Genomic DNA, 26211 nt, shown 5'->3' on the forward strand with positions numbered 1-26211 from the left:
GCTGGAAAATCCCATTGCCTGGCTGATGCTAGTTAACGCCAATGTTTTGTATCCTCCAGGAAATTGCTTCGTTGCTTGTTTTCTCTCAGGGAAATCAGGGATGTGCTTACCCTTAGACAGCACTTTTAGATGGTGCCTTGAAGTTGATGTAAAAATAAGTAATGCTTGTGTGTAGTCTCACAGTCCAGTTGTGGAGAGGACACACAGAGTGGGGTTCTTATTTGGGAAACCACTCTGGGCTGGACTAGGCTGGACTGAGAGGAGGCAGCAGTGGTGGTCACTGAGTGGTTCTGGCATGTGCAAAATGGGTGTCTTTTCCTGACACTGCTGAAAGCTGTCTAGCTGTTGTGTGGCAAGGGGTGTCTATTCTGCTTTTCTGCCTTTTTTTTTTTTAAGTTTCCTCTTTAATTTTTTTTCTCCTGTTTCTACTTAGCATTTGCAAGAATTTCATGTGACTTCTCTCTCCTGAAGTACTGAAATTTCTAATAAAACTGCTACTAAAAAAGGCATTCAGTGAACTCACTATGCAAAAAAAGTATATTCCTTTCCTTGTCATTTATTTTAATGTGTTGGGCTCCAAAGCCAAAGAGGTCAAAAGCCAGGGGAGTTTGTCCTCTGTCAAATATCCATGGAGCTGCTGCTGGGGCATATGGGAGTGGCAATGGTGTCCCAGGCCCCCCCCTCCCCGACAGACGAGGACAGCTGCTGATTAAAGAGAAGCACAAAAAAAGAGGTTGCTGAACTTTCAAAGTGGAGGTAGAAAAGGAAGTTAAATTTAGATTACCTTCTGCAGTGTCATCTTCTGCACCACTGTGGAACTTGCTGTACTCCTTGCTTGGAGGAGGACAAACAAGACATGCCATCCTGGGCACCACATGATAAATTTGTTTATAAGGCTTAATTGCCCCTTGGCATGAAAATGTGAAATGAGCTCAAGTAGAATGAGAAACCTTTTGACAGGGTTAGTCAGATTTTCCTTGGGGAAAGGTGGATTTGAAACTCTTCCCATCATCTGTCTGATGCTGGAGGGGTCCAATCCTGATCCTTCTGAAATCAGGGAAGTTGTTGCTGTTTCTTTAGAGGGACAGCTGTTATCAGGGGCTGAGAGTTGAGCAGTGCTATGAGTCAGAAAAAGTGGAACTGTGGTGGCAGGCAGAAGGTGGCAGGGAAGTGCTTTGGATCTGTGAAGACTACCCAGGTGCTCAGGGTCTGGAGGTACTCAGAGAAACCAAGGTGGTGGCTTCCAGGACTCCAGTGCTGTCCAGCAGGCAGCATCAAACTTAGCTTTCTCCTCAGAAACAGATGAACTGTCTATTTTTGCTTAGCAAGATGTAATCATCACCACGCTGTTGGCTCATGACAATATTTTTGATAGGCTGCCCTCCACTGCAGCATCCCCTTAGCAGGGAGGAGAGCACTTTTGCACTTCTGCTGCGCCAGGGCTCCCTGGCAGGTCCCGTTTGCAGCGACCTGCCTGGTGTCACACAGCAGCTCGGCAGTCTTAAGGTTCAGGGCTGCCTTTCGGTTTTGTTTTTTTGGGTTGATTTTTTTTTTTATTTTTTATTTTTTGTTATTTTTTTTATGCATGGTTTCTTTGTTTGTGTTGCAGGTTTTTGTGTTGGGGGATTGTTTTAACATTTTGGTTTGGGGTGGTTTGTTTTGTTTTGTTTTGTTTTTGGGGTTTTTTTTTCCTCAGAACTGCCCGACCTGATGTCATTTCCCTCTTGCAAACACCCCGGCTGGGCTGCGTCTGAGATATGTCACAGGGAGTGGGAGGAGGAGGAGGGGGAGCCAGCGAGTGCGTGCAGTGTCCCAGGACCCTGTTTACTTAGCATTCCCAGCTGAGGAAGCCCTGGTTTAAATAGGATCGGAGGAGCGGGCTGCCCACAGCAGATGAAGAAATGGTTGCTGTGGGGCTTTAAATTCCTGCCTTCCCATGTGCTGGTGTGGAGGATGAGCCTGCAGAATGCCTTTCCTCCTGGGTCTCAGACAGGTAACCAACCGGCTTAACTGCGGTGGGAGCTGCTTGCTCAGGTGGAGGATGTGAGCGATTACTTTTATTTCTATTTCCCCCACCTCTACGGATATGATTTCTGGCTTTCCCAAAACGGAATTGTATAATCAGCACTTCCCCACCCGTGGTGTGTGATCGGAGAGCACAGTTGTGTGAGAGAAGCTTTTTATTAGCAAGGAAGGAGCAAAACTGCGAGCCAGGGATAGAAACTTCCTTGTTGTTGTTGGAGGCTTTGAGCAGGGAGGCTCTTTGTGTCCCTGGGTTTTAGGGTGCTTTCCACAGTCCTTAAAATGGAATTGTGTTTGCATTTCTTAAAAACATGCCAAACTTTGAACTGTTTTCTTGTACAGGCATTATTTTGTATGTAAAGCTGTAGATTTTTTAAAAAGAAAAAAAAAGAAAAACCAGGAAAAAAACCCCAGAAAATACCCATGAAGAGGTATATACATGTGTGTGTGTGTCTCATCTCTAACAAAAGGCACCAAATGGAAAATGGCAACATGCTGTGACCCACAGCTTGGTGATTTTTAAAATTGTTTTGTGAGAGTTTGAGCTTGAACAAGAAACTTGGGATAATTTAATAGCTGGTAATATCGAGTGGAATGAGAAATGGTAGCAACTGCCCAGCTGCTCTCTGCTGGAGGAGGTGCCAACTATGTGTTCCTAGGCTGGGGAGAGCAAACCCTTTTTTTGGTTTGGGAGGCACGTCTGTAGGGGAATCTAACTGTAAACTCTTCTCAGCACTGCTGTGGTCTGTAATCCACAATAAATAAATACTGAATTATATCAGAGTGCTGCTTGCAGTTTCTAATTTAGAATTAAGCAGTCAAGATTGGATCATAACATGCTTTAAACTACCTACTTTCAGTTGTTTATCAGCGCTAAAAGACTTCAACGCGCTGCTGAGTAAACAGTGCTGTCTCTTTTTCCTTATCAGTTCAGTTTTGGTGAAACGCAGCTCTCTCCCCACCCCCCCCCCCCCCCCTCCGAAAAGAGTTTTACATAAGAAACTACCTCTAGCACAATGACCTTCTGTGATTGGTGCAATAGCTATAAATAATAGTTCACTTGTTAGCACTCAAGGCAAAGAGACTTGCCTTAAAAACTAGGAACTGAACCAGAGGGGGAAATTCAGGCACAAAGGCTGAATGGCTTTAGGTAACTCTCAAAACTGCACTGAGATGTAGCTGCTTCAAGTGCTGAGATTGCTTGAGACTCACAGGTGTGTTTTTCTCTAAAATTCCTGTTTTTAAACAATTCATGTTGGTTTAGAGATGTGTTTAATGCAGTTGGGGTGCTGCATAAGGTGTAAAAGTAGAAGTTAGGTGTAGTTTGGCTTCATTTGCTGGAACAGTGAAGATCTGGTTGTCTCAGTGGATGAATGGTACTTTTTTCTCTGCTGGTAACTTTTGGGCATCAATAGAGACTTTTACAGGAAGCAGGAAAAAAAAGTGTTGCCTCAAGAACACAAGAGCAATGTTCTTTACTATTTTTATCCAGTTATAAAGGATATAGTGAGAAAGAGCTGCTTGAACTTTTCTTAGTTTTAATAATTTTTAGTCTTAAAGTAATTCTAAGTATTAGTGTGTCCTGCATGCAGATATTATTCAGAAATTTCTTTTTCCAAGAGTTATTACTGAACAGTGCTGCTTAATTGAAAGTAGGGGAAGAATTCAGGAATATCTCATCACCTCCATTGTGTCTTGGTTTTCACTTGGTACATTTGGACTGTAAACACTTGGCTTTCTGGGATGCCCTTTGTTGTTCTCACTCAACACAAGGGCTGCTGATCCTGGGCTGCAAGCTCAGGGAAGAGGTGCTGAGTGGGCTGCCCTCCCATGAGCTGTGTGATGAGGATGGGAGGATCAGAGTGAGACCTTTGGCTCCTGAGGACCAGCCCCCCTTCCTATGCACCCCTGGCCTGCACTGAGCAGCTGCTTCCCCTGGATCTGCCTTCATTTCTTCTTGGGGAGCCAGCAGCATTGTAGCATTGCAGATGGACTGCCAAACACCTGGTGAAAGTAAGGTGTCTGGTTGATTTTGGGTTTTTTTATTGTTGCAGTGGGGATGATATTTAAATGCCTAAAAAGCTAGGTCAGCACTATCTGACATCAGTGCAATGTGGGTGTTTAAAGCTCCTATCCAAGGAAACATGATTGTAGGGGATCTCTGCTTTTAGTTTTGAGTGAGCATTTCCTCCTAAAGTTGGAGGTGGTAGCTCAAACGCATTCACCTAGCTCACTGCATAAATGCAAAAAAAAAAAAGGGAAAAAAAAGTTAGATTCCAAATGCTTTCAGTTTTAGTGTTAACTGCTTGAGGGTTTTTTCAGCATGGTCTTCTGTTTGGTGGTTTAAACCAACAAAATGCAAGATGACCTCCTCAAAGCTGTAATTTCCTAGAAGTGTAGAAGTGTGTATCTTTAATGTGAGAGGGCTGAGGACTGCAGCTGGAAAGCTTCTAGCAAGGGGTGAGGAAGTAAACATAAGGTCCTCAAAACACTAATGCGTAGTTGTCAGAATTTGAAATTGAAACTTGCAGTAAACAAAAATGAAACCAGCTCTTACTGAAATATATCAAAGCGTCCATGATCTGTGAAAGGATAGTGTCCCTTTAAAGATAGTTGGAGTATTTCTCCAGGATAAATGGATGCAACAAACCAATTTGTTCCTCATATAAAGGTTAATAAAACCTTGGAGGTTCTGCATCTGCTGGGGGTGAGGATGGGTCTGCTGTGGCTGATTAATCATGGTGATCTAAATATAATTCTCCTGATGCTGGCATTAGTGAAGCAATAAATGTTGTGGATTAGAATTCCCATTTTGGAGATCTTTATTGTGCCTGAGACAGCTCAGAGGCATCATTCCTCCCCACTTATTACACTTCTAAAGTGTTTGCATATTTGCACTTACTACACTTTTTTTCCCCCACATTCTGCAAAACAAAATTTGTGGTGGGTGACTTGAGAAGTGTCCAGACTTGATTTATTTCCTGGCCTCAGCTGTCTGTCATAAGGCAGGCTTACAGGAATCTGTCCCCTGTTGTGCTGGCAGGGCCTGGCACATGAGGTTCCAGTAACTCCCAGCAGTCAAAGCCACTTTCCTCTGTGGCAGTCTTACGTGTTTTTGTTAAATGGAACCCACCAAAGGCATGGTACTTGCTCAGCTGCTGGATTTGTGCTTTCATGTTCCAAAGGACTCACAGGTGTAATGCTTGTGAAGGCAGGAGGTGTCTGGAGGCTCTTGGTGCAGGCTCAGCCACACCGGTGTCTGTGGGTCCTGAGCTGCCCTGGTGATCCAGGGCTCCCCAGCAGTTCTGCTGTCCTTGCTGTCATCCCACCTGCTGTCCTTCTCTGAAAGGATCTACTGAGTTTCTGTTTAAGATTAACTTTGATTAGGAACTGGGGGGCTGCTGGCAAACCAGGAATTGTAGTAAACCCTGTGGCAAGATTGGGCATTCCAGCCTAGTATTTTCAGTAGCAGTTTTAACTTACTACCACTTGAGTGCCTTATCAGACAGAGATCATTTTCTTTGGTAGTTCTGTGTTTGCATTCTCATGAGCTGTTGCTGATGCACTTTGCTAACCAACGCTAGTGATAGTCTGATATGTGAGATTGAGTAACAGCCAAGTGGGAACTAGTAAATAGTGGATATCAAATTGTTGTTTCTGACTTATTTAATATACTGGCAACCACTTCCATTCTGTTACTCAGAATGCTTAAAGAACATATATGGTTCAAATACTGATTGTGAGTTACTCAAAATACATACTACAATGCATTTTTCTGAGGAAAGTGTCACTTGCTTAAATCCATCCTGCTTGTTATGGGTGCGGCTGGGTTCTGAGAGCAAGGGCCTGCTGCCTGCGATTAATGAGATTAGTGAAATAACTAGGTCAGGATTTTGATTTATTATTAAATAGATGCTTATTACCAAAGTCCCTATGAGAGCTGTGAAACCAGAAGGTCTGGAGTGGTCACACGTTGAGCCCAGGTCCTGTTAAAACCAGTTGTATCTTGCCCTTCAGCAGATGCCATTTTGGCAGTCTCCATCCTGTTGCTGGGGTTTTCTCTGATTCCCTCTGTCTTTATGCCTCTTATTCAGGCCTTTACTCACTTCTGTCATCCTGTTGTTATTCTCCATCTCTTCCTGTTAAAATAATAATTTGCTGCGTAGTGCCTTGACAAATGTTGTAGTGAAATTTGGAGAAATTAGGGAATTAGAGTAGGTAAAAAAACCTGGGTATACTAGGAGACAGGAATGGCCTATAAACTGCTGTAAGTAAATGCAAGTCACATTTCCAAGTGTTTCCCAGGGCATTACCAAGGTTAGGATACTCTGCCAGTTTGAATGACACATTGAGGCCATATAAAGGTGCCCATATTTAGGGTAATGGAGTCTGGATTTCTGTGGAAAGAGGAGACAGAGCAAAAAGCTAAAATGATTATTAGATTCTGTGATACTGGTTGCTGCTGGTTTTGGTTACCTGATTAATGTCAACTGAGGAGTCAACTTTTGTAGGTTGTTGGCTGCCAACTATGCACTTCTGAGTGTGGGCTGTGATGTTTGTTGCTGCAGTTGCACATATTAATTTTCAGCTTGGAAAAGAGCCACGCTAGCCTGGAATTTGCTCATCTTCATCTTTCTCCCTTCTGACTTAGCAACAGTATGTGCCCAGGTTAACTGCTGACTTTTGAGAGAAGAAAAGAGAGAAGTGCCTTGATCCTTTTATTGTGATGGAACTCCACTGTCAGTCAGTTATTTCCCTTCATTTCCAGCACTGGTTTCAGACACAGTAAATCCTAACAGATTTACAGCTATTAAACCCAGCCATTTACTACTGAAAACCTTTACAGAAGTAGGGTAAGGAGGTCTGTTCCATCTTTCCTTGCAGCTCAGTCAACCTTCAGACCTTCATGAATGCCTCTTGTCTTGATTGTGCCCCAGATTTTGACCTTTAATTTGTCACACAGACCTCCAGTAAAGGTCTAATACTTAACTGGAAGGTGAAGAGAATAATTGGCTTTTTTCCTTGGCACTGACGTTACTGTTTGCTGTGGCTTCAGATGTGACAACATACAGCACTGCCTTGAGTTCTCTTATATCTACCACTGCTGGATATTTTAAGGATTATTTGTAAAAGCACTTGACAGCAAAAGTGGACTACTGGCAGAGTTGCAGAGTTGTCAGTATGGTTGTGGATTTATCACAAATGCCAAATATCAACAAGAAAATAAGTGAAAAAAAAGAATCTTGTTCACTGTTACTTTATAAAGTTTATGACACGTGAAAACTAATCCAAAATGCTCCATCTTAGTACAAAGAGACTCTCAAAGTACACCAGGTAAGGTCTTCCCAGCTCAACCAGTTTCATGACAAAGAGCCCGTACCACATATCACAAATTGTTTCTGTTGGACTGGACTGGGAGGGAACACAGGCTCCACGTCTGCAGAGTGTTCTCCCAAAGGCTCAGGCTTTTTGTGTGTCAGGGACTGAGTGATTCCAGTTTCTCAGAGCAGCTCTTAGCATGATATCAGGAGGCAGTGATGCGCAGGCAGCCTAGGGTACATGCTGATTTGCAGGACAAAGTGAATCCCCTGAAACTAGCTGGGAATCTCCGAGGCTTTGCAGGTGGGAGATAATGGATGGCATGTTCTGGCTTCTTAGTTGTGAAACAAGAGTATTCTGCTCTAATGGAGCTGAATGCTCTTTGAGAGCAGACCCACGTAGATCCTGCTTAGTAATCCTGCCTGGAGGCATCTACAGTTAGCTGAACAAAGGCTGGTGGGGAGGGATGTGCTTGCTTGCCTGGACAACAAGAAAACCAGACTCTCCTTCAGCAGGGAAGCCCACTCTGGAATGTAATAGCCCATTGGGGAAGAAAGTGCTTTTGGAAAGAAACCCTTCCCCTTCCTTGTTTTCCTAAGGCTACCTTAAAAATATTCCAAAACCCTTCTGTTATAGTTCTAGAAAAATTCCATGCTGGTATGAATGACTGAAAATTACCATTGCAAGTGCTGTTTGCAGTGGAAATTAAAAACAAAGGCAGGTTAATAAAATATGAGTGCTCCCACTTTGCTTCTAAGAGAGTTTTTTCCACCATATATTTTTTCCTTATCTATAAAATTACTCTTTCAGCCCTGTACCTTGTCTGGCTCTTAGTGTGAAAAAGGGAATAGTACACTTTCATAGCACAAGCACTTGGGTTATTGTTTCCAGGAGCATTTAGACTCTAGATAACTGTATTGCTGATATATCTTAAGTAGTTAGTTTGGCAGCCTATCATACAAAGAATGCATGGGAGAAGGAAGTAGAAATAATAAAATGCTGCTGGTATGAAAAGTGCAGTCTGAGATTTAAATAGAAAGTGAAGTCAGATCAAAGAGGTTGGAAGTAGGGAGAAATTTCCTAACAAAGAGTGTCATGGTCTGTGTCTTGGCCAGGATGGCTCTGCATAACCTCTTCCTTGACTTGCAAGAAAAGGAGCAAACTGTACAGTGGTTCAGCCTTTCATAGAAATGAGTCTTGATTTAAAAGAGGAAAGGAGAATGAAACACTTGTTCCAAAGGAGACACCTGTAATATATCCTAAAACAATGCTCTCCCTGTGCCAGAATCTTTCCCTGGTAGACTTCTATTTGTGAAGATCTGTTGCCTTTGCCTTTTATCTCTTTCCCTGTGCCGGCTGTGTAACCCAGTGTTAAGAGGTAGCCATGCTCTGAGCAGTAGTAGGACCATGTGACCTGCTGGGATCCTTTCCAAACCAAATTATTCCTTGATTCTATGAAACTGTTTGGAAACACGAGTGACAGTTCTGGGTCTGACGTGTGGCCCCCGAGTCTGACAGCTCCATGTTCCCAAAAGCCTGTTGGTGGCTGGGCTGGCAGAGGGCTACAGACAGGCTCCAAAATGAGCTGCTTGGACTTTGAGGAGTGTGGCTGGTGGTACTGCAAGGTTCAGAACCCCTGCTGTTCTGAACTGTGGGAGCTGAAAGCCAGCTGTGGGACTATTTGAAGGTACAAGCACATGTGCATTAGCAGGGAAGAGCATTTGTCGTGGTCAGTGTGTAAAGAAGCTCTAGACAGTAAAATTTAAATTCTGCTCTAGATGGAAAGCAGGATGTTGCCTGAGCCTTGATCTCCAGGAACAGCCTGCAGAACACCATCCTAGCTGCTCAGGATCCTCTGTTGAGAATGTACTGACACGTGTTGGCCAGCTGGGTTAATAAGGAGTAGCCCTGCACATATGTAGAAAAGTAATTTCAAATATAATGAAGTTGGCAAGAGGGAGTCAGTAAGTTCAAATAAAAAGATGGTGTGATGAAAGTCCCTGAAATCAGGAGAGCTGCAAGTTTTTAAGTGGGAAAAATATAGTTGAAGATGTTATGAGTTGCTGCTGCCCGAAGACACTGATTTGTTCCGTATTGCTACCCTTTGAAGCAGGCAACAGTGAATGGATGAAATTTTTGGGGAGTAAACCAGAAGTGGTCAAGGATGGATCAAGTGTGGTAATGCAGAGGAGATCATAAAATAGCACTGTGAGACTCTGGTTTTTCACCAGAGTCCATGTGATTCATTTGCTGGTTCAACAGGTCACATTGATCTTCATGTGTCACAACCACAAACCTCAGCTAGTCATTCTCTGACTTGAACATTATCAGCAGTTTTGCAATGGCATCTTAATTTCACAATTCTCTTCATATGAGAGCCAAAATCTATGCTGTTTATCACTTATATTAGCTCTGCAAAGCCAACAAAACTGAGGAAAAATGTAAATAAACTAATAAGAAAAGATAATAGATGTGACCTATTTGTAGTTCTTTTGCTGGTTAAAATTACTATTTTTGGAGTGAATAGCATGCTTGAAGCAGAAAATGCTGAGCTAGCTCAGCGGTGTCTCTTAATAGTTGCCACCAGTTAGAGATGGAAACACCTCCTTACCACATAGGAAAATGGTGTTTCTCCTGCTGACGTGCCAACATCTCAAGGCAGGTACCCAATGTTTGTTTTAGCTGCCTGTATGTAGTAGTTGGACTGGTCTGTCCTGCAAAATGTTTGTCTCCTCCTGAAAAATAGAGGCAGGTACCCCTCTAGCTTGTTGCCTCTGTGGGTGAGTTTTAAAGGTGCTTTTTAGAGCCTTTTGTGGAAATAATGATATCCATGGAGGGAAGGGAAAGCAGTACATCGTATGCCGAGTTGTGTTTGCTGAATTGTGTCCTCACATGATCAAAACCCTTTCAAAAGTTGGTGTGAATTCTTAGGAGAAAAGAAGCAGCATGGGGTCTTTCCTGTTGAGCCTCAGATGGCAGGAGGTTGTTCTGCTTTTAGGAGTTATGTTGTTTCTGTAAGTTTGGATGCTTTGGTGAGAGACCTGTGTTGGGGAGGTGTGGCTCCAACCAGGGTGCTGTGTGGTGGGGAAGTGCTACTTCTCCTCCAGATCCCCAAATACACTGAAAACTTAATGCAGGACTCTTCTGCATTGAAGCTGCTGCCTCACATCACTTGTTCAATGAGGTGGTTCAGTATTTGAAGTGCACTTGGTGTTTTGCATGTGTGGTGGCTCCATAGATATTTATGGGAAGTGTGGCCACGGTGGACTCACATAAAAGAGAAGAACAGTGCAGTTCAGCCAGTGCTGGGATCCACAGATGTGCATCCCTGTCACCTGCTGGTGGGGTTTTGTTGGGCTTTAGTGGGTTGGTGGTTTCTTATTTGCAAGTTGGTACTTCCAAAATTATTTTTTTCAACACAGCTTTCACTATAAGCCTACCCACATTTTCATTTCCTTAAAATAAGTTTCAGGTGAAAGAATGTGAAAAGAAAAACTTTGTTACAGTGGTTTTAATTAATTTTTAAATTAATTAATTTAATTAAGAAACAAGTTTTTTGTTTCTTAAATTCCATAGTGTTCTTTGAACTCCCAGGTTGCTCCAAAACCTATTAGAGGATATACAAACCACGGCCTGCTTCTGTTTCCTTGTTTTTTGTACTTTTTCCCAGCCATGTTTTCAGACTAGGAGGAAAACATGAACTTCTGGGAAGTGGTGCACTATGTGGGGAACTGAGACCTCACAGCATAGACCTTTTCCATGTTAGGTGTCTTGAGGACCTGCTGGGTGATATGCTACAGCTGATTTGGCTCTGCTTCTGGACTACTTTCTATTCCAGGAAGAAGTTTTACAGGAATGCTGATCTCCCATAAAGCACGTGGCTAATTATGAAGAAATCATTTTAGATAGGAATCTTGCAGGAACATATTGTAATTATCACTTAGATCTAAATGAATCCAAGAGTCTTTTCTCAAATTATGATGTTCCCTTTATGAATGCTTTTCCTCCACTTGGCATTCAGCCCCAGTAATACAGTGATATTGTGTACAACGTGAAACAAATGTCATCTCTTCTTCTAAGAGAATGCCTGGCTCCCAAAATGTGCTAACTTTTAGTGGAAAAGGAGAGGGATGATGAGACAGCAGTGCTGACTAGATGCTAAAACAGTGTAACTCATGGGTTTGGAGATATGGGGATTTTCTTCTGAATGGTCCTTTGTTTTTTGGTGGTCCTTAGATGTCTTTTAACTTCCTTATGTATTTTAGAGTTTCTAAAGACCGTAACTTGTACTTTTCAAATGCTTGCAGATCATCAAGTAAAACATTTACAAAAGATACTGACAAAGCATCTTAAAAGTGTATCTGTTTAATTTTAGGACAAGGAAACCTGCATGGGTGTCAACAATCAAAGTTACATATGTGAAACGGGGCACTGTTGTGGACAATCCCAGTGTTGCAACTACTACTATGAACTCTGGTGTAAGTCCTTCCATTTTGTATGGCTTCCCTTCCTAATCTGCATGGCTCTCATACCATACTACAGGTCTGGCTTGTGTCCCGTGGGGTTTTGTATTCAGCCCTTGTTGTGCGTTGCCATTGCATTTCACTGCAGCACAATCCAGAGCTGATGTGATATGACAGGGAAATAGGGTTGTCACAGTGGGTGGTTTCTCAGGACTAATGGGTCATCTGCTGCTGTGGTTTGCTCTTCTCACTGATTTGGGTACTCAAGATGACATTATACAGGAGTAAGGAAACCAGCTTGAGGGAGAAATGCCATACACACAACACTAGAGCTTGACACACTCAAACAGGGAATTAATTCAGTGTCTTTTGTCTTGTTGGTTTTGTTCTTTGCAAGCACAACAGGTTTAAATCTGGTATATCTTTTTAAAGATGTCCTTTCAAGGAGGACAGCCAGTGTGCTTATTCTCTTCAGGACTGTTAGAGTCCTTGCGTAGAGAGAGAGTCTTGGGTAAATCCTGTGGGTTTGCAGTGGCTGAAGTTGTACTGTGAGGATCACACATTGCCCATTGTAACCCTTCTTATCTCCTCTTTCCCAAAATGTGAGATTTAAAAATACCAAAGCTTCCAGCAAGTGGTTGAGTGACTGTACCTGCTGAGTCCCCTTAGATGGCAGCAGGCAGGTCAGAGCAGGTGGTCAGCAAAACTTGATTAAGATATATGGAAAAATGGGAAGTTGAAAGCATAGGGAAGTGATAAATGCTGAATTTTAAAGGAAAGCCTAAGCTCGTTCAGTCTGAGGCGTCTTCTTTCTCTAGGCAGTACACAAAAGGTTGAACACTGATGCTGTGCACTTGTACTGCCCTGAGCCTAGGCTGGGAGGGCATCTCTGCTCCTGGAATTTGGAAATGTGGTGCTCTGAATATTGTACCCCTACATTAGAGACTGGAGATACTTTCTTACCACACCTAATGGTATCTTCTAGTTTTTATGCAACTATGTTTTTGATTTAATCCTTCTGTTGTGCCCACAGTTTCATTTCCCAAAGTAGCTTGTGTGTGGAAATGTGTTATACATACAAAAAGGTTGCAGACCTTTTACAGCAGACTTATTTTCCAAAATGTCCAAACAGTTCAAGAAACAATTCATGATAGGGGAAGCTCCAGGGACCGTAGCAGGCTGAGAAACAGACATGACTGTATTGGAGCCTGGGAGTGCCTGGATCAGATTGTAGCACTCAGCAGCACAGGCAGGACAGATGGCAGGAATTTTTTCAGGCTAGAGAGAGATGCATGGACAGAGCAGAGTGGGGAAGGTCAAACCCGGTTTTGCATTTGTGTGGGTGGGAATCTAGAGCAAGATGCATGTGTGTAAAGGCTTACAGGCTCCTTAGCAAGCAGGATCTAAATTGAGCAGCAGTGTGGAGTGCAGCTGCACACTGGAGCTGGTGGCACGGTCACCATGTTTGTCCCGTGGACCTCTTTGAAAGAGAGGCTTCACTGGATTGCATACAAACAGTGTGGTCCAAGCAATAGCCCCCTGCCATTTTAATGGGATGGTTTAGCTGTCTTGGTGCTCTCAGTATGGCACAGACTTTTATACATGGCAGTGCCTGGCTGCATCATAAAAGTTGTTGGAAGACAAAACCAGATTTTGTTAGAAGGAGGCAGAATATTCAAGGCTTCTTTTTAGAGTAGATTCAGGGGTCACAGTGAGATCATGGACTGAACATGTTGGTCACACACACTGCTGGGTGGTTCCTCGGGGGAGATAGGTTTCTGTGTGTTCACATTCCTTCTGCCTCACAGGGAGCATTGTGTACCACACCAAAATGAGGGAAGTAATTTAAACATGAGACCTGTTTTCTAGGCTTTTTGCGAATTCAGACAAACATCCAACACTGATGTAAAATCAGTTAATGTTTTCAAAGCTTTCTTTGCCATTATGAATGGTAGGAAAAAAGTTTCCTTTGGATGAGTCATAGAAGGAGCATGTCCTTTAAATGTAAACCCATATTCTAGGCTTGTGAGCTTAGCTACTGCTCAGGAGTTGTGGAGTATCTTTGATAGGTACGTATGCTGAGGCACTCTGAAGGCTTTCAAGGTGAAAAGTAGTGAGAGTAAATGTGAGTAGTCTTAATATGAGCAGTGGAGAGCAACAGCTTTACATGCTTGGGAATAGATCAGCTTTTTAAAAGTTAATTATAACTTCTGGTTAATGAACAGTTAACATAGCAGCACCTTTTAAGTATGGCTTCATGGTTGTTCTGTTTTGATTTTAACCAGTGTATGCATGTACTGATGTAGCTTTTGAGAAGCTTTTGCTTCTCTTGACCTTCTCAGACCACCAGTGTGTGTTTCAGACTTTTGTGTGCCTGAAAATAGACCTTCTTGCTAGTCCTGTTGAATTAAATCCTGGATTTATCTACCACCACAGCTTTGTGGGAAGAAGAAGCAGAGGAGGGTGGCATTTGAAATGGAAAAGAAAACTAGTCGGTCTTTGCTGGACATACGTTCTGAAACATGATCCTGTTTTGTGGCCACTTGGAATTTTTCCTGTAAAAAAGGACGTTTTTCCCTGTTAGAGAATTTGAGGGAAGTTTGTCTTTGAAAATGGCTGATCTAAGCAATTCTAGGCAGCAAATAAGATTGTGGTAATTTTAAACCAGTCATTGAGGGTAGTGGAATAGGATGTAAAATCAAGGTATTATTTTGTTAAGGGGTGGAGTGGAGGAATGGAGAATATGATATGCCAAGCAGGTGGACAGCCTATGTTTAAAATTAGATAACAGCCCAGTTCAGATTCCCCACCCACCTCTTATTAAAAAAACCAAAAAAAACAGTGCTGTATTGCCAAATAATAAAACTGTATTCAGATTTATAGATATAGGTCTAATAACTATGTAAAGGTCCAATTAGTTCTTAAGCTTGGTAGCTTGTAACCTGGTGGGGCAAAAGCTGCATTATGTCTTTTTATTTTCTTTGAACATAATAATAAAACTAAAATGGAAAAATGTACTTTACTGTTGCATTTCCTCACATAGAAAAACATGTCTGAGTGGTGGATGAGCTGGGTCAGCGTTTTCATTGAACAATTTTATTGGACTCTCCAGAGAACTCATGGTCCCCAAGGGGGAGAATGGCAGCAGCCACTGGATTTTGCTTCCTAGCAGTTTTTATTCAGATCTCTGTGATGTGATTGTGATTTACTGGAGTTCTCCAATGCTGGCCTTTTTCCAGGCCTGACAGGTGTCTTATTGCTTAGACATTCCAAAATACCAGTTTTCAAAATACAGGAGAGAAGGTAATCGAGGAATGCAGTTCCTGTGTTTTGCAGGCTAAAAGGTAAGGCTCGGAGGTTCTGGATATTCCCAGGTTTAAGAGTATAATGTGGACTGAACACCAAATCCAGGTCTGCTGACATCCATCCTTGTGTCTCTCCTTGCCTTTGGAATCATTAAATGATTCCAGAGGCTCTAAACACAGCAAGCAAAGCTGTAGAAAGTACATTTCATTGTGTGGTTGGAAAAATAATACACTATGCTTCAGGAATCATGGAAACAGGCAGCTGCTCACTGCTTGCAAAAAGTTGTAGGATTTAGAAGTTGGAGGGCTTAGCTGGTCTTGGGTCATTTAGGTACTGTACAGCAACCCAGCACTGGTAATGAGTGAGTGTTCATATATTCCTTGTGCCTGTTTTGTTTCGTTGTCTTTTTGTAGCAGTGATACTGAGCCCCTCTGTTTCTGAAAGAAAGAAAAGAATAAAGATCTTGACTGTTTAGGTCCTAGTGGTAGGGTTGTACAGGAAAAAATGTTCTGTTTGCAAGCAGCACAGTCAATGTTTTTGCTGATTTTGAACATTCTGCTCATCTCTGCACGCTTCCCCTTGGAATCGCTAGACAGCTTTTTTCCCAAAAAGCATGCTGCCAGGAAATTCTGGCAAGGATCCGGTTAGTTGCTAAAACTAAAGCAACTGCTGTACCACGTACATATTCCAGGAGGTCAGCTTTGTAATAGGAATTCATGTCCAAGAGTTTGCCGCAGTCTCCAAAACAGTCAAACAATCCCGTGTTTTCATCCCTACCCCATGTTGTCTTATCCCACGTCCTTTTTCAAAGAAAGATTTTTGCTGCTCCTTGCCTTTCACCCAGCCTTCTATGTGGTTGTGCTCGCTTCTCTTTCCTAGGTGTCTCAAACTTCCCCTTGGGCTGTTCCTCCTCAGTTGTGCTGCAGCAATAACCCTGCCATGCCAAAGCCTCACCAGCAGTATAGGGCAAACAACAGATGTCACAACCACAGAGAAACTCATAATAAATGGGGTCACTGAGGGAGTTATTTCCTGATTTACTTGGACTTCTTGTAGTCTAATCCAGACAGCCAAATCACCTTAAGTTTGTTTTGGTCTGGCTCAGTAAAATTCTCAGATCCAAAGCAGAAGGCAAGCTGTCTGCCATAGCCTGGCTATGCAGATACTGACTTTTGCCCTGTGGCTGCTTCCACCTGTGCTGTACTAAACAGCCTGGAAAGTCAAGAGAACTTCCTAATGTTGTTTCATGCCCTGCCCTACATACCTCCAACCCAGCTTGTCACCAAGTACCTAGATCTGTTGTTCCCAGATGTTCAGGACATGGACTCAGCTGGATGTTCCACTCTGGTCTTTGTTAGACTATTGTTCAACATGCATTTTACCAACATGGATTTCTTGGGAGGGACTGGACTTAAAAATGTGTCATCTGGAGCATGGGAGCAATTGCCCTTGGAAGGGTCTCTCCCTAGGAGAGAGGCATAAAAACAGTGTCTGCAGATTTACGACCTCACGTTGACTCTCACTGCACGATGGGCAAAGGATTTTTCTGAAACTTGTGTTTTTCCATCTTATCTCATTGAAGTGGGTGTACCATATATAGTGGGCACTATTGTGAAAACTAGAAACCAGTTGCAGTTAAGGTGTGTCTCCTTTTGTTGCCAGTTTGGGAGCAAGCAAGCAGGAGTTGGAGATGTCTTCAGCTTTTTTCTTTTGCCATTGTACTCTACAAATATTCAGTAACTTTTTCCTGCAGTGAGGTCAGGCTGGGACTGCAGTTCCAATGACTTAAACTAACATAAAACTGTCACTGAAAGTCACAATCTTTCTCTTGCTGCTGCTGCTGTGTTTGCCAAGCGAGTTTCAACCTGCTCTGGTTCCCTCAAACCAGTTCAAACCACAGTTGCGCACAACTTTGTGCCGGCACAAGAAGAGGTGGAGGAAGCAGCAGGAGGTATGGTTGAGACAGGCAGGGGAGGATCGCGTCATTCAGCGGCTTCTTTTATTCCTTCTTAAAATGTTCACGGGCCTATGGCCTGGATCCTTCATCTGGCACTCTTGAGCAGCAGTGTTGGCTCGTACAAGCTCGTGCCTGCAGTGGCAGGAGATGATGTGACCCCTCTGCCAAAGGACACCATTTAACCCAAGGGCATCCAGGTTGTGCTACCAAGTAAATTCTCTTCCCTTTTTTGATGATAGTGTTGGCCCTGTGAAAGACAATTTTTTTCCAGCCATGACTGACTGTGAGGCCATCATTTGGGACACTTCTTAGTCAATGAAATTGTCCCACTTCTCCTTCTGTTCAGAACCAGCTCTCATGGAGCCAAAGCTATTACCCAGATGCTTGTCGGGCAGACACAAAGGCACTTTGCAGTATGTTTTGGCTTGCTTTTAGGGGATTTCCTGCCAACAGAGCCATGGCATTTGACCAAGTTTACCATGAACTTGAGGGCAAATTTCTCTGTTCATACCCTTGGAACGCTCCAGAAAACATTTTCCATTTTGCACAGGATAAAAGGAGCTTCCCTCAACGGCATTGCTGATGGCAACATCCCAGGCAGCAAATGCAGTACAGCATCAAAGCAAACATTGCTCCCTCCTTTTTCATGAGGAAGGAGTGCTCTGGATTTTTAATTATTAAACTGTTTTATTCTTACTTATTTTAAAGTTTGATCAAAACTATGATTAATGTCCTAGAAGGGGTTTTCTTGAAGCATTAAGCATGTTCTTTCACAGCTGGTAAGAAACATCTCCGGTGTACGGCCATGTGATGGAGCTCCCTTTCCCAAGAATGCTGTAAATGTAGCAGCAGCCTTCTCTTTCTTCAGTATTTCCTCTGGTTGTGAGAGATGGCTTTCACGGGACCTAATTCCATTCCCAGGTGTTTTTGCAGCTTCCATTCTGACTTCCTGAGCTTTGTGCTCATGTCAGGTTTACAGCTCTGAGCTTACAGATCGCTGCTGATTCTTTTATTAAAGGTTTTGGTGCTCTGGCAGGGAAATCTCTTGGCAATAATCAGCTTTTCAGCTGTGTCTGTTTCACCTTTGCTTCCATCACTACCCATCTGTAGGCATCACCGGTGAATTCAAGAAAAAATATATCAGTGTTTCTCAGGACTCAGTTGTTTTTGGGCTGGAGAGTGTTGCAGCTTCTGACTCTTCCATAAACCAAAAGCAAGACTGAAATTGCCTTCAAGTCTAGTGGTCTCCTGTGCCTGTTTTGCTCCAGACTGGTGCTTTGCTTCTGCTCTGGCTGTCCATCAGAAGTTGTATTTCCAAAGTCACTGTTTGTTTTTCTCTGTCATGTTGTCCTAAGATTGTCACAAGCTTTTGTTCCCAGTGGTCACTGCCAGGTGGCTGTGGAAAAAACTCTCAAATCAGACATTTAATGGCAAATTTGGCTCAGAATGTGTCTCCCAACCATTTTTCCTTTTCCAGTGAGTGCAGTGGTAGCTCAATCCAATGCTGGTTAAAAACAGCTCGTATCCATTTGGGAAGAAAAAACATCTTGAAGAGCAAGAGGAAGGCGTTTGGCAACAGTGGAGGCTTTTGGGGACATTGAAGACAACCAGAAGCTCAGTTTTACTTGGCTTTTAGAGGCTTTTTGATGCCAAACTTTAGTTGTCTCTGTACATCTTACCCATTTTCAGTACAAGGCAGAATTAGTACCTGTTTTTACCCTGAAGGAGGTGTTAGTGTGTGCTGCTGCTGTGCTTGGCTCCTGCTCATGCAAGTGTTGTCTTTGGGTGAATTTGCAATTCCCCTCCTGCCAAATGAGCTGCTGGCTGCACGGGCCAGTGTTCTGCTCGGCTTACCTCCCTGCTGCTGGTTTGAAGCCAAGCCTCACCAGGTGTACAAATGCACAGCTCAGCCATGAACATCTTCACTGTTCACTCCATACTTTTAGACATAATATTTACAATTGCACTTGGCCTTGGAGTATAGCTTTATTCCAAATAAATGACCATACTATATATTTTCTAGGCTTTTGCAATTTTCTGTTCTGCAGCCAAAACTGCAGCTGTGCCCAAACTCCTGGCACAAGGGAGTGTTGTAGAGCCTTTTATGGAGGCCCTGAACTCCCAGCACCGTCCTGGGATTGCAACCAGAGCTGTGCCCAGTCCTTCTCCCAGCACTGGCACCTCTGCCCAGTGACAACCAGGGAGCCTCTCATGTGCCTCAGCTCCCATGGGTGTCCCATACATTGCTTCTGATGCACTGGGGGCTTTCCAGCCCTGTGGTGCAGATGTGCTGTTGGGTGCCAGGGTGGGGACACAGCCATTAGAGAGGGTCCCAGAAGCCAGGCCAGCAAATGACTCTGGTGGGCACATGCTGCTGATCTCCTGTGATCATCCAGGCAAGTCCTCCAGGCTCGTGCTGGCTCCTCCATCCAGGCTCATGCTGAGTCAGGGGTTGAGTAATTCCTAGAAGCTCTAGGAAGTGTCAGCAGTTAATGAAACCAGGCAATAATGTGGTATTAGTGGGTTCTTTTTCTGGAAGTTCTCATGAAAAACAGCAGATCTCATCTGCTCGCATTTGCGAGCGTGCACAGACCCTTTGCAGGAGAATGAAGGTGTTGTTCCTGGCACCGAGGCCAAATTGCAATCCACTAAATTATGGTGTGTTTACTTAAATGCCACCTGCGGTTTCAGTAGGCTCCAACATTAATTTATTATCCTAAGCTGTTGTATGTTGTTGCTGCATGTTGTTAACAGAATTGCCACATCTCTTTGCAGGAATGGCTGAGCTTACTCTGACCCCTACTCTGAGCTTGTGCATCAGCTTGTGTGCAAAGCACTTTGGGACTTTATTTTGGAATGGGTAGAGAAGTTTTCTAAAGAAATACTTTTTTAATCTTCTGGATGCAGGCTTGGGTGGGAGCAGTTATTCCCTGCAGAAATATTTGGCTGCTACAGCTGAGATTGCTTAACAGTGGCAGTTCTCCAGGACATCTTAACTAATTAAGTGCTGCTTGCTACCATTGTATCTGGACTCCTTGGGAAAGGACATGATCAAATGTGTTAAAAAGCATCTGTTTTCATAAATGTAGCTAAAATCCCTGGATAGCTGGGTGTAATTTTCCATTGTTATTGAACTCATGATCATGGACTGCTCTTTGAAAATGAGGAGTACTTAGAAGATGAACTGCAGGCCTGCCTCAGTGCATGGTGGCATGCTGTGCCAATGACCTGGTTTTGATGAGTGTATTCTTGCTTCCTCAGCAAGCAAGAGCCAAGGGACCTTCTCTTAGCAAGAAATAAAATGTATTTACTGGTGAGAGTCTTCAAACTGTGAGACAGTTGAAGTATTGCGTTTGCGAACCAAGATTTTGGAAGTGATAGAGGCTACAGAAATTGTTGCAAATGTTTGGCTTTGGAGTGAAGGATGGACTGGATCAATCCTTTTAGTTTATATAAAAAGGCTTTTTTTAGAAACAGGAGCGTATTCGGAGGTCAGTGGCCACATTCTCATTTTGGTTTGGAAAGTGTGGAGAGCATCTTGACTACTTTGTCGTTTGCTTCTCTGGAGTGAAGATCACAGTCTCTTCTCTCTGGTCAGCATGGTACAGCTGAGCAGGCTGGCCAGAGAAACTACCCAGGAACCTTAATTTCCAGCCAGAAAAAAAAAAAAGGGGGTGGGGGAATATGTAACACCTTCATTTGATGGCAGGTTTTGATAAGTTTGGTGGTAAGGCAGGTTCCAGTTGATTAGGGAAATAGATTGCACAAGGCAGGAGAGAGATTTCAGTTTGCTGTGCCAAAATAGATGAGGAATTCGGGTTACGACACAGGGAGGTGAAAGTCCCCACTCAAAATGCTCAGAGACACGATATGGCACATCCAGTTCCCCTACAAACAGCACAGTGCAGGTCTCTGAGATGGGTGATACAACTGCCCTTCGTCCTCAGCCAGAGCAATACTCCTTTCATTCTTCAAATTCCTAAACTGTTCACCTTTCCCCACCTAGCTCTTAGCAGAGAAAACACAGCAGGGGATGCTGAAAACATCAAGATATTGTCAAGGCATGACTAGAGGTTTTTAGTGGAGAGAGAAGAGCAGTTTGATACCACAGGGCAGACTGGCCAACCTGAAAATGGGCTGTGGCATTAGGAATCTCCATTTTGACTGCTTGGGAGTAGTGAAGAGTGGCAGAGGTGTTACAGAAAGAAAAACAGTGTTGTGCTCTCTAGCAAGGAGTGGCTGCCAAGCCTATGTGTTTTTAAAGGAAAAGCTCTCTCAGTATCTTTAGATGCAAAAACTGAGCTTAAAAAAGATAGAGCTTGCAGACAAAGGGGGTAGGTCAGGCTGCAGTTGCAGGAGACAAGAGCCTAATGTGGAGTGAATGTTCCAGCTTTTTGAAGTGTGTCTCGGAAACATTTTGTAGTGCATGCAAGTGGGAAATTTGTGGAAAGGGAGAGTTATTCCACATGTTGGAGGGTGTGGGTAAAATTCAGGAAGTGGCCTTTTAAAATTCCCTTTTAAGGAGGAGTGTACATACGGTACAGCAGTGCACAGAAACCAGCCATGACCACAAACAGAGCAGAAGTTAGGTTTCTTGAGGATTCAGAGAGGGAGGCTAGTTTAATTTAATTTTGGATAATTTAAGACATTGAATACAAAAATAAGTTTTAAAAATATTTTGAGACATTTATGAAAAAAGAGCATGTTTTTGTTAAACATAACAATGAAGGATTTGGGCTGGAAATTAAAGAGCAGTGCAAACAAAAGCAAAACATAGTGCTTGGGGTTTTTCTCTTCTTCTGTGGTCAATCTGCAGAGTGTCTTTTGTGTCTTGATTGTTATTTTCAAACCAAAGTGACTGTGGGAGGCAAGCTCAATGCTATTCACAGCTCTGCTCATTTTTGGCTAGAAGAAATGGTAACAGTGGGTAGGAGCAATGGAGGGGGGAGCCCTGTCTCCATATTTGGTTCTTCTCCAGACTTGTACCTGTTGAACACGATCCACATTCTACCAAAGTGCATTCAGAGTTATCCATCTCTGGCAAGGCTGTTGGAGTGGCAGGGTCCCACACAGGCAGGAAGGTCAGTGTTGAAGCCTCCTGACCTAACACATCTTTCTGCTTTTAGAGCTGTGCCAGGCTTTCAGATGATCTTCTCCATTGGCTTCTTGGGGTTTCCTGCATTTGGATGCAGCTCTCAAACAGTGGCTAACACTCCCTCTCCTCTGCTGCAGGGTTTTGGCTGGTGTGGACCATCATCATCATCCTCAGCTGCTGTTGTGTTTGCCATCACCGCCGCACCAAGCACCGCCTGCAGGCGCAGCAGCGGCAGCACGAGATCAACCTGATCGCTTACCGGGAGGCCCACAACTACTCAGCCCTGCCCTTCTATTTCCGTATGTACTCACACTGCCTGGCCTGGACACGGGGCAGCGCGGCAGCAGCGAGTTGCCCGTGTTAGGTGGAGGGAGGGAGCAGCAACTGGGCTCAGCAAGAGCCTGCGGGAGCTTTGCTGCCTAACCATGCTGTGCAGAGAGGAGATGGTGTTGGATGCATTTGAAACCCCGTGAGTCTGGAGTTGAACCACACAAACTACAGCACCTTCACATCCACCCCGAGAGTGTAGTGATTCCCTGGGTGTTTTTCTGCAAAGGTTCTTTACATACGTCATTTAAGACTTTGCGGATGTTCCTCCTTTTCCAGTCTGGACTTGCTGCTTGTGGGACTGAGGTGTGGGAAGTGGCTTCCCAAAATTTGGTCACACAGACTGGGAGAAAGGGGAGTCTCAGCAGAGACTCTGCTGGCTCCCACCCTTTGCTGTGGTTTTCAGGCCACACTGCTGGTGAGCAGCCCTAGGACTTTGCATGAAGAAACTGTTGCCCACAACTCAGGGAAAGTACAATCACTTTGTGCTCTCCTTGTGTTCTGCTGTGCTGTGCTAGAACACAAGTCTCCTTCTGACTGTGAGGTGCCACAGCTGAGTTTCCTCTGACTGGCTGTTGAATTGAATGTATGAACTTGCTTTTCTTGTTAAACTCTGGCAGTCACCTCAGAAATCATCCCCAGCAGCCTTTTCCTCCCCAGCCCCAGGGATATGCAATTGCACATGGAAAATTGCAGTGCTGTCCTTAAATGTTTCCAGTGTTTAAGTACATTCTGTCTGTATAGACTATTTTGTTGCCTCTTAAGAAATAAACAAAATTTTTAATGGGTTTGAAAGGCAGTAAGTACAATAAGCCAAACTTTTTTGACAGTGCTGCCAATTTATTCTGACTGCACCAGAAGAATTGAATCCAGCATTAAAACAGCAACCAAAAGCCAGGATCTTCAAGTTCCTTATAACTGCCCATGTCTCTTCATATTTGCATGATGCTTTGTGAGATTAAATCTTTGCTCTTGAAAGTGGAAATTCGGCTCAGAAGGGAGTGTTGGAGAGGGCTGGGGAGTTGTTCCCTCCAGCCATCACAGGCCATCCCCCAGTGTGGTTTATGGGGCTGTGTTGGGGTACACGGTCCAGGGAGGTTTGCCTGGTAAGTATAGAGAGAGCCAGGAGATCAGGCTGCTGTTCCCAGTTGCGTCCATCTCCTCCTGTAATGGTGCCCTCCTCTGCCGTGTTTGCTGCTTCTCTAAAACATGACATGCCTCACCTGGAACAAGTTCTGGCACCCCTTTGTAGAGCCTGTTGGGCTGTTCAGTGGGAAGGTGCTGGTAGGTGACAAATGCCGTACTGACCTGTATTAGTGACTCGTTTCCTGAGATAAACTGCTCCTGAAATAACTTCTCCTCCTTGCCTCCCACTTCTAGGGTTTTTGCCAAACTATTTGCTACCTCCCTATGAGGAAGTGGTGAACCGACCGCCGACCCCCCCGCCCCCGTACAGTGCCTTACATCAGCAGTGTGTCCCAGCAGGCAGCAGTAGCACAATCCCGGACACGCCCAGGACCCTGCAGCCAGCACAGAGCAGCTCTGCAGCACCCAGCAGCAATAACAGCAGTACTGACAGCAGCGGGGCGCCCGGCCGCGGGGACCCCGAGCCCTCCAGCACCGTGCTGGGCGAGAGAGCCGTCACCAAAATGCAGAGCGTGGAGCCCGGCGGTGCCAGCACAGGAGCCGAGCTAGTGGAGAGGGCCGCTCCTGATAAGGATACGGAGTGCAAGGAGGAACTGCTGAAAGGTTACAGCTCTGAGAGCTTGGAGCAGGGCAGCGCCATTCCCGACGCCAAGGACAAGACCCCGGGCAGGCAGCGCCGTTTCACCGGCGACTCGGGCATAGAAGTCTGCGTATGCAACCGGGGTCATCACGACGACGACCTCAAGGAGTTTGACGGGCTCATCGATGACGCTCTGGACGGGCCCCTGGACTTCTGCGACAGCTGCAGCGGCCGTCCCCACGGGGACGAGGAGGAAGGGCTCTTCAGTGCCACGGAGGAGCAGCACCGCGAACACAGCCACCACCACCTGCCCCGGCAGCCGGTGTGTGTACTCTTGAACACAATAAATGAGCAGGACTCTCCAAACTCTTGTACCAATAACTCCCCCAGCTAAGGTGGCGGAGTGGAAGGGAGAATCGGGGGGAAAAAAAACAAATAAAAACGGAATAAGAGGATTAAAACTTTAACAGGAGGAAAAGGTGATACAACCTTCTTTTTTTTTTGTTTATTTTTCTTTCTCCCCTCCAATATAATATGGGGACTAGACCTCGAAGGCCCAGCTTGTGGGGGACGGGTCACTCTGGGTTTTGTTAATCGTATCTGCCCTGCTCCACGGAGCAGGGACTGATGTTTCTCAATGAGACCTTCTAAAGAATGGAATTTTTCCAACGGTGATTTTGGTGATGGTTATTATGAGTTTGTTGGTTTTAGTTTTCCGAAACACTGCTTTATCTTGCAATCAGTAAAACTCAGCAAATCTCACCCTGGGAGGATACCAGATCACCATAAGGCTTCAACCTCCAGGTGTCTTCCCAGAAGCAAGCAGCTTCTGACAGTGCCGGCAGTCAGTAGCCCAAGAGTTCTGGTTTGATATAGTGCTCTTGAGGCATTGGGGATTTCTTTTAATCTTTTTTCCTTCTTCTTTTTTTTTTTTTTTTTTTTTTGCCTGATGTTAAGTTTCCCTGAACTGGTGAATGCCCAAACACATCAGCCCTATAACCTCTGGTGCTTCAGTGTTTAATACAGCAGGTAGGAAATTTCCCACTTGAAGCTGGTGACTGAAGGACCAGTTTCTTCTAGAAGGAGTGTTAGTCTATCTTAGGCAGTTTGAAAAGAAAGGGTTTGCAGAAATTTGCCTTTATGTGTCATTTTTAAACACAAGTGTGTTCCTTCAATGCCTCCAAGAGCACAGTTAGCAGTAGAATCCAGGCAGCTGGGCTGCCTTCCAAGTACTGTGGTCTCCGAATGACCTTTTCCCGGTGTGCTGCAAAAGGGCTTGGCTTTATTTTTGTCCTTTTTTTGCACCCCGATAGCAGCACACTGGAGTTCAGATGACAAAAGAACAGGGCTCTCCTTGGCCAGCGTGCCTTCAAGCTTTAGCGATGCATGTTGAACAAATGGAGACGAGAGCTCCGTCCATTGCGAAAGGGATGATTTACCTTGTAGATGTGGAAGACCTGTGCAGTATTTTTTTTTTATCCAAAAATTTGGTGTGATTCTAATGATGACCACTTAAAGAAATGAATGTCTGTTTTCTTTCTTTTCGGTTATTTTTTTTATGGTGGCAACTGGCTACTGTATAATGTCTGTGAGCGTGTGTGTGTGACTGCAATCCATGCATGCGAGTCCTACTGGTAATATGAAAACCTGCTGTAAGACTGCAAGAAAATTTACTGTAGCTTTGCTTTAATAAACAGTAGAGATTTTTGTTAGTAACAACCTGAAGGAAGAAAAAATTAAAAAAAAAAAAAAGAAGAACTGAAAATAACATTCCCTGGAGTGCTCATGTGGAAGAGAGCACAGTTCAGACTATGTAACTTGTTCTCGGGATTTCTCCCCGTCCCTTTTATAATTATGGTCGTCCAGATCATTACTGTTATGGGGAAAAAAACCATTGAAACCTGAACTTGGACATACTCAGATCTGATTGATTGAAAACCAAAATCAGTTTTAACTAAGGTGAAAACCAAAATATAATGCCTTTTCTGATAACTTG

The 26211-nt window shown here is 44.1% G+C and overlaps 1 protein-coding gene across 7 annotated transcripts in view; it reads left to right on the forward strand.

Annotated features, from left to right (window-relative positions):
* WBP1L (WW domain binding protein 1 like) overlaps positions 1-26211 on the forward strand; it is a 59156-nt gene extending 32945 nt beyond the window's left edge. For 3 of the 7 annotated variants that reach the window (XM_039708696.1, XM_039708701.1, XM_039708700.1), the window contains 3 exons: positions 11717-11819; positions 22300-22461; positions 23870-26211. In XM_039708696.1, the coding sequence (XP_039564630.1) occupies positions 11717-11819; positions 22300-22461; positions 23870-24609 (1005 nt within the window). In that variant the 3' untranslated portion in view covers positions 24610-26211. Of the gene's footprint in view, positions 1-1672; positions 2044-11716; positions 11820-22299; positions 22462-23869 lie in introns of those variants that run through there. The other 4 variants (XM_039708697.1, XM_039708699.1, XM_039708698.1 and 1 more) reach the window with 4 other exon arrangements.

The sequence above is a fragment of the Passer montanus genome, unplaced genomic scaffold, assembly GCF_014805655.1.
Source record: "Passer montanus isolate IOZ18808 unplaced genomic scaffold, ASM1480565v1 scaffold21, whole genome shotgun sequence".
Taxonomy (NCBI): domain Eukaryota; kingdom Metazoa; phylum Chordata; class Aves; order Passeriformes; family Passeridae; genus Passer; species Passer montanus.